Source organism: Hordeum vulgare, chromosome 3H (assembly GCF_904849725.1).
Source record: "Hordeum vulgare subsp. vulgare chromosome 3H, MorexV3_pseudomolecules_assembly, whole genome shotgun sequence".
Lineage (NCBI taxonomy): Eukaryota > Viridiplantae > Streptophyta > Magnoliopsida > Poales > Poaceae > Hordeum > Hordeum vulgare.
The window spans coordinates 97,197,770-97,205,502 of record NC_058520.1 but is presented as its reverse complement, the minus strand read 5'-3'; the positions used below and the strand labels follow the sequence as shown (position 1 = coordinate 97,205,502).

The 7,733-nt window shown below is 47.0% G+C and overlaps 1 protein-coding gene across 1 annotated transcript; it reads right to left on the bottom strand.

Moving 5' to 3' along the window:
* Nucleotides 1-2,612: 2,612 nt before the first annotated feature.
* LOC123443118 (monoacylglycerol lipase) lies at nt 2,613-6,911 on the bottom strand. The gene is made up of 7 exons (XM_045119384.1): nt 6,435-6,911; nt 5,021-5,059; nt 4,820-4,890; nt 4,270-4,334; nt 3,883-3,972; nt 3,564-3,656; nt 2,613-3,347 (listed from the first exon to the last, which is right to left on the bottom strand). Exons 1-7 carry the CDS (start codon nt 6,827-6,829, stop codon nt 2,931-2,933), a joined length of 1,170 nt encoding a protein of 389 aa, XP_044975319.1. The 5' UTR covers nt 6,830-6,911; the 3' UTR covers nt 2,613-2,930.
* Nucleotides 6,912-7,733: the final 822 nt, after the last annotated feature.

Here is a 7,733-nt window from a genome sequence, read left to right as displayed (position 1 = left end):
CCTATCCACGAGCGGAATTATTCCATCTGCACCTAGATTATTACACTTAGGAATTATGAGTCGTACGTGTGAGACTCCGACATGACGGGGTCCAAACACCTGTAGAGGAAATTCGGACAACCGGATGTGTCCATGGACTCGATGAGGTATCATGTTACATGACAAACAACATTGGAAGAGCTTGGCCCGAATGTATGCGGGCATTTTAGGGTCGGCGTTGGAGATGCCCTTATCGAGGGAGCTTTGCCTTTTCATTAATAAGAAGAATAGATCCATCCAAAAAACAAAAAAAAGGTGAGAAAAACTAGTTACAAGCAATTGCAGCCGAATACACATTTTTAAGGGGAGAAAAGACACTTTCTTACGGTCTTAATTTGACTATTAGCGAAATGTTTAATAAAAGGAAACGTTTACGATCGACACGTTGGCCGAACGATCCAGCCGGACGCGCGCTACGCGTAGGATCCATATGGATCGAACGCGTCCCATGGGCCTCCCGCCCCCCGCTGCCCCCTTTTCCCCTTATCCCCTTGTGTTGTTTCTGGCCAGAAAAATGTCCCCACCGTGTTCGATCCATATGGATCCCTTCTGTTATTTCTGCCCAGCTGTCCCTCTCCGTGCACATCCCTATCCATTGGTCCTGCCCACCTCTTATCTCTCTCTCCACCTCCCGCGTTTGTGTTGCACTGCTCCTTGCTCCTTTTTTTCTTCCTCGGAAACATGCAGGCGGCACGAAGCCATCCACCTCCTACATGCTATGTGCCGCAGTCGCCCAGTGCCATAACTCCTCGTCCATCAAAGCTGCCACGGCTGTCACCGGGTGCTGCAAGGGAGCAGACCATGCGGGGGATGCTCCAACACTTAGAAGGTGCTTGGATCCAAAAGACTAAAACTAGTCTGACTAAAACTAGTCTCTTTAAGAGGCTAAAGTTCCAAGCACCCCTGACTAAAGAGAGACTAAAACTAGACTTGAGGCTAAAATCTTTTAGTCAGGGATACCCCTACTAAAATGTGCATTAGTCCTCTCTCTCCTCATTTAACTCCTCAGGCAAGTTCTGGATTGGAGGGTTTGAAGGATAATAAATGTTTATTAACTTGATTTTAGTCTTTTTAGTACTTGAATCCAAGCATGGATGAGGCTAGCAAGTTTTAGTCTCATTACTTTTAGTCATGGGACTAAAACATATCCAAGCACCCTCTTACTGGGGCGGGCGACATGACCCAGCGGCATCGTTTTGCTACAAACAACAAGGTGTTTTGTTGAACTAGCGACACCAATTGCTGGAACCGTGCACACAGGAGCTGCAAACATACACCCACGGACTGCACCTGCCGCCGACGATGTCGGCGAAAATGTTACAACCATGTATCATGGAAGCTACAACCATCTCTCGGAAAAAGCTACAACGATGCACACGGGAGCTACAACCGGCAACGCCATCGTCGGGAAAATGCTTCAACCGTGTCCCGCACAAGCTACATCCACATACGTCACAGCTGCAATCATTTCGGTGTTGCTACAACAGTGTCACCAGAGCTACAACCGGCGACGTTGTCATCACAAAAATGCATGAACCGTGTAGTGAAGAAGTTACATCCATGCGCAGCAGAGGTGCAAGCATTTTGTGGCAACGCTACAGCCGTGTTGCCAGAGCTGCGATGCAGGGCAAGCCATGATGCTGACGACCATCGGTGTGTGGAGCTTCGCGACCAACGCCGCCGCTATCATGATTCCCGTATGATGGAACCAAGCGGCAACAGAGTTACAACCTTGACAACAAAAACTATTTTTGTAAAACCAGGAAGGATGTGTTTCAATCGCTACCGGTTATGGAAGCGACAAGCCTGCCTGCGGTGTTGGTTCGAGGACTACAAGGCAGCAGCAACGGCAACGAGTTGTGGCGCGTGAGGTGGATGTAGCCTACAACGCAGAATAAGGACCCACGCAGGTCTATTTCTGTTACGGGACGAAGCTATTTGAAGAAGAAGATAAGATGACGTGGGTTGCAGGATCGGGCGACTACAGAATGCCTAATATGACACTGGCCGAACCCTTGGGCCGGTCCGCCGGCGCCTGCCGCCTAGCGATCCCCTTTAATAAAAGGTTTTCAGAGGGCTTCACACCATCTACCCATCAACACCATTCACAATTTCCCTAAAAAAACTACTACAATTCACCGTTGCTGACCTTGTTTAAAACTGTCAGCCATCCCCGACACCACTTAACACACGTGCTGCAGGTGCAGGACAGCAACCTCCTGCCAGAAAATCTATCCACGGAATCTGCACCTAGTGTCATACTCTCTGTGTAAAAAAATATAAGAGCATTTAAATCATTACTTTAATAATCTAAACATTTTTATATTTTTTTACGAAGGGAATACTTATAACCATACGAACATGAGGAATACTTATAACCATACGAACATGTCCAATCAATCAATAATCTACCGCTCGCCATTGTTGACCCAAAACTGCCAACAAAACGGTCCCTCCCAACCACATTGCAGTTGGCACATGCTGGCCCGAGACGGCTAACCGCCAGGATGCGTGCAGCTGCTTGTTGTTCCCTCCAATAATTGGAGCAGCAAACTTTACAGGATCGAGAAAGGTTTTCCAAGCCAACAGCACGCGCTATTCTTCTCACCACTTTTGTTATCATAGGTATATGAATAATGTAGCATTCATACAAAGCACAAGCCACTCGCTTTTCAGTTCACTGGTCTGCAATGCACCGGCAGCACCGTAAGACGAGGAATATCACAGCCAATCTGCATACCACTTCCAGAAAACGCCATCAAGAATCAGACCAGAGCCATCATGCATGTCTTGCCATGCCATGTCATGCCATGATGCCCATGGCTGTGATCGGAGCGATCCGCACACTATGTTCAACTCCTCCTCCCCCATCTTCAGACAACAGCTACCCTTCATACGGCCTGCAGACCGAGCGTCCGGTCCATCCACCTGATGATGTCGGCGGCGATCTCGTCGCGCTCGGGTTCGAAGAGCAGGTCGTGCAGGAACCCCTCGTACAGCCGCAGGTCCTTGTGCCTCGACGCCGCCTCCCTGTAGAGCTCCTGCGAGGCCAGCGGGTCCGTCACCCGGTCCGCCGTGCCGTGCAGGACTACAAACGGGACAGTCACCTTCTTCAGGTTGTGCAGCAGGTAGGAGGAGATGCGCAGGATCTCGTGGCCCGTACGGACCCTGATCGGCCCCGTGTAGACCAGCGGGTCAGAGTACTTTGCTAGCAGCGCCGCAGGGTCGCGGGACACCGGGATGCCCCGCTTGTTGGCTCCCTTGAATTGGAACTTGGGTGCAATCAGAGAGAATATCGGTGCCACTGCCTGCATTTGATTCAGATGAGTCTCAGTGATGAAACACGACTTGCCATGCAGGTAAACCAAAAATATATCGCGAATTTTGAAGTTTTAAATTTTGTGGATGAATTCAAAAGCAGAGCTTCTGAAATAGCTCTACTTTTGATATGAGCGTACAATATCAAAAGTTCTCAAATCAGCATAATTTGGAATAATAATAGGAAACCAGAATAGTTCTATTACCCCGACTATCGGATGCGCTGGTTTTACACGCACAGCTGGTGAAGTCAGGATGATCCCTTCCAGTCTGGTTCTGATATGGGCGTACAGCGACGCCTGCAAGATGACAGCTAGTGATGAGCAACCATGAAACAAGTAAGTTAAGCGTTGTTAAATGAGCATCGTTAGCCAAACCATTTCAACCAGGCTATTTTGTTAATGCTTTGCACCACTCTCCGCCGTCAGGGTATCCATTGTTCACAGGCCCAGAGGAGTAGGGTCAGTGTCTAGATCTGGCCTAAATACCGATGACAAAAAAGCGATTTAATTCGACAGGCCATACCTTCAAAACAACAGCTCCACCAGTGGAGTGGCCGAGTAGAAAACAAGGAACATCTGGATTCTCCAGCATAATTTTATCAAGAAGTACTTCCTGCTCAGAGATGATAATATTGCATTACATCAGCCATCAGGAACAGTAGCAAGGAAAAAAATAGTGTGCTATACAAAACAACGTCGACCTTAAAAATATGCTATTACCGTGTTATAGCATTGCCATTAGCAAGATATTGTACACTGATCAATTTAGCGACACAATTCTCTACACATTATACCGTGCTATTAGCGGCGCTATATCGTGCTATTTTTTTCAGTGAACAGAATAGCTTTGTGCCTTCTATGGAAAAACCTTGAACAGGATGTAGAAGTAGGTGGACAGACAGAGACTTACCATGTCTTTTATAACATAGTCCAGAGAAGGAACATAACCGTGCAGACCATCACTCCCACCATGACCTGTTATGCAGAAGCTCAAGTTAGCCTGTTGATGTTGAAACGAATGCAAAATTCAGTAGGCATGCTCACACCTCACAGGAACAAAGAGACTGAAAACCATGGATAATTTTCTCGAAGCACTGCTAGATTCATGGGAATGAGTTGCAAGGTAAGAATCCACAACTATGCGGGTACAGCATGACAACCTTAGCATCGTTGCTTATATTTTACTACCTCCTATAAAAAAAACTACTATCTGGTTCTAAATGTTTGTCATAATATTACCAATACCAGATAGCTAGCTAACACCTAGTTAGCTTGATACCTACATGATCCACACACACACACACAAAAAAAAAAAAAAAAAAAAAAACTAGCACTCCCTCCGATCCATATTAAATGTCGCTGATTTAGCACTGATCTTCCACCAAACCAACCATGTGTAACATTTCCTATAATATAGCAGAAGAAGACATGTTCAGAAAACCACAAGTAGGTTTCCTTACCAATCCAGTCCATTGCATATACTCCAAAGCCACATGACGTTAGCTGCTCGGCAAAATGCAAATACCTCCCACTGAAAAGCAAGATCAAGATGCATTTAGTAATGCCTCTAATACAGGGAGGATATGAAAAATATAGGTGTGTCCACCAACATGCTGGGGCCTGGAGGACTGGAGGGGACTGACTCAACATGATTTCCTTACCTATGTTCATTGAGCCCATGTACGATGAGCAGAATGGCCCTGAAGCAAAAGAGGAAGATAGTCAATACAAAATTGTGTCACTGCAAGTGAAAGAGAGGTTCAGCTTGATGCTTCAAACTTCTCGTTTCTTATGAAAGAGACTGAACAGAACCATAATCTTCAGAAGGTGTTCACACATGTAGATCCATAAAACCAGTCAGCAAAATTAGGGGTGGAGGATCACCTAAATTAGTTGTGATTATGTCATTTTTCAACATTTGTTTGCTGGGTTGTTTGACTATTATGCCATTCATATTGAAAACAGAGTTGACGGTCAGCTCAGGCAACTACACACCGGGTCATGTCAAGAATAATCAACACTTTGGTTGCACAAAGTGGGCGCATTAAAGAATTAAGAAAAATCCCTCTGCCCCTTTCTTGATAGCTAAGTTTTCCCGTGTCACATGGAGACATTACGTTAAGGTTTTTATGGAGTATTGAGAGATAAGAATGGAACAGAAGTTGGAGATAAGTATCAGCTTATATTCCTAATCCGTTCCACTTTACTTGTTCCCCCTTTCCTGTATTTCAATGTTGCTTCACACCGTCCCAAAAAAATTGCACAAAGCTATCGTTATTTTAGTCAACTAGCCCAGGTTCCGAAGGAGAGACGCGTACAAGAAATATGACAACCTAAAACAGCAGCTCTGCGATGAGGACAAACTGCATGCATCATCGTTGACAGGGGTAGGTAATGAGTACGAATGCAAAGATAGGTGAAGATCTGAATTACAACGTGCATCGCACGGCACGTCTCTTTATGAGTAGAGCAGCAGACACAGCCTTCTGTAAAACACTAGGTCCAGGTATCTAGTAAAGCACTCTAATCGCGTGATCAAAACCGCAGCTAGTATGCATGATCTAAATGCTCAACGTGCCTTGCCATTACTACACTAGGATCACCTAAACAGGAGCAGAAAATTGCAACTTTAACTGAAATTACCACCCGTTGGCATCAGAGAAGAGTACCAAAGACGCAAGAGAACTATTCACCACGCACAATTCGCAAATAAACATAATTTCTAAGGGATCAAAGACCAAAAGAAATCATTTTATATTTTTGAGGGGAGGAAATCCTTGTAATATTGTCAACAAAATGCCCAGAATTCTCCCAAAAAAACCTACGTGATTGACTGATTCAAAAATCCCTTCAGGGTGAGGTCAAGTCCACGAACTACCGTTCCCCCACCGCTCCACCGTTATGATATAGTACAGCCAAAGAAAAAAGTGGCGAGTAAAAGACCACGAACCACGAAAGCGAAATCCACAGAAACGAACAAAAGGAAACCACCAATTTCCACAGCGACCGAAACCCCCACGGTCCACGGAAGGCAATTCAATCGCACACGCCACGGGTCGGGCGGACGGGGCTCACCTCGTCTCCGTGCCGACCGCCGGCGCCCAGACGCGGCAGAAGAGCGCGTTCCGCCTGGCCCCGGCGATGACGAACGTGCCGCACGTCCTCCCGTCCGCGTCCGAGTCGTCCTCCGCCATGGGCACCTCCTCCGCGAGCGCCCGGCGGCGGCGCACGTCCTCCTCCTCCGCGGCCCTGCGCCTGCTCCTGGCCTTCCCGGGGCGGCCGGGCTCCGCCGGGCTGGCGGCGTCGGGGCGGCGGCGGCGGCCGACGAGGAGGAGGAGCCAGAGGAAAAGCGAGTGGAGCGCGACGGCGAGGCGGAGCAGCGCGCGGCGGGACAGCACGGAGCGGAAGACGGGCACGATCCGGCCCGTGGCGCCCGAAGTCATCATCATCTCGTCGCCGCCCATCTCCATGGCTCTCCCCCCCCTGCCGCTGCGCGTTTTTCGTGCTTTACTTTTTCTTCGCGTTTTACGCGGTCGCGGGCTTCGTGGGCCGCCCCCGCGTATTTATAGGGGATGGACATTTAGACTCTGGCGAGAGCGTGGCCTGCTGTTTCCTTCCTGGAAATCCGTATCCTCAAGTTGTTTTTTATTCATTTCCTGTTAATACTAATAAATTTATTTAAGAAGAGGAGTGAGGAGATGGTGGTCCCATTAACAGTTGCAACGGATGAACAGTCCAGCTAACAGCTGTGCCATGCCACGGTCCCACATGTCACCCCTCTCACCCGATTAGTGCAACATTTAAACACCACATAATATAGAGTATACGATCAGTTCGATATATATGGCACTAAAGGGATACAGGTACTACAGTAGTAGATTGCCTTCCCAACCAGTGTACATACATTCATTATTGACAATAAATTATCGGTATAGCTATCCGGCAAACTCGCTGGGGTGAGATCCCACCGAACACCCCTAGAGCCAACCGATTTGGATTGCATGGTGGTAATTTTCATCAAATATCCATGTAAATTAAACAAAATGACATGGCAGTTTTCTAAAATGTCACCCCACCACATAAACTGCCACCATTAATTTTTCGCATATGCTATCCCGACGTACGACAAACAACTATCTTTACCTATTACTAGTACAAATGTCCGTCCGTTGCAACGGGTAATAAATTGCAATACCTGCTACGCGTGCCCAGTGACGAATCTTGGAAGAAAATGAAGGGGACTCAAAGTTAAATATGCATATAGGAAGTCAAAATCTCTCAATTCTTTGGTCCAAATAAGATCAAATGTTTTATAGAATAATAGTATTTTTTCTTTACTATTTTTTGGAGGGGTCTCGAGCTTATCGAAACCGT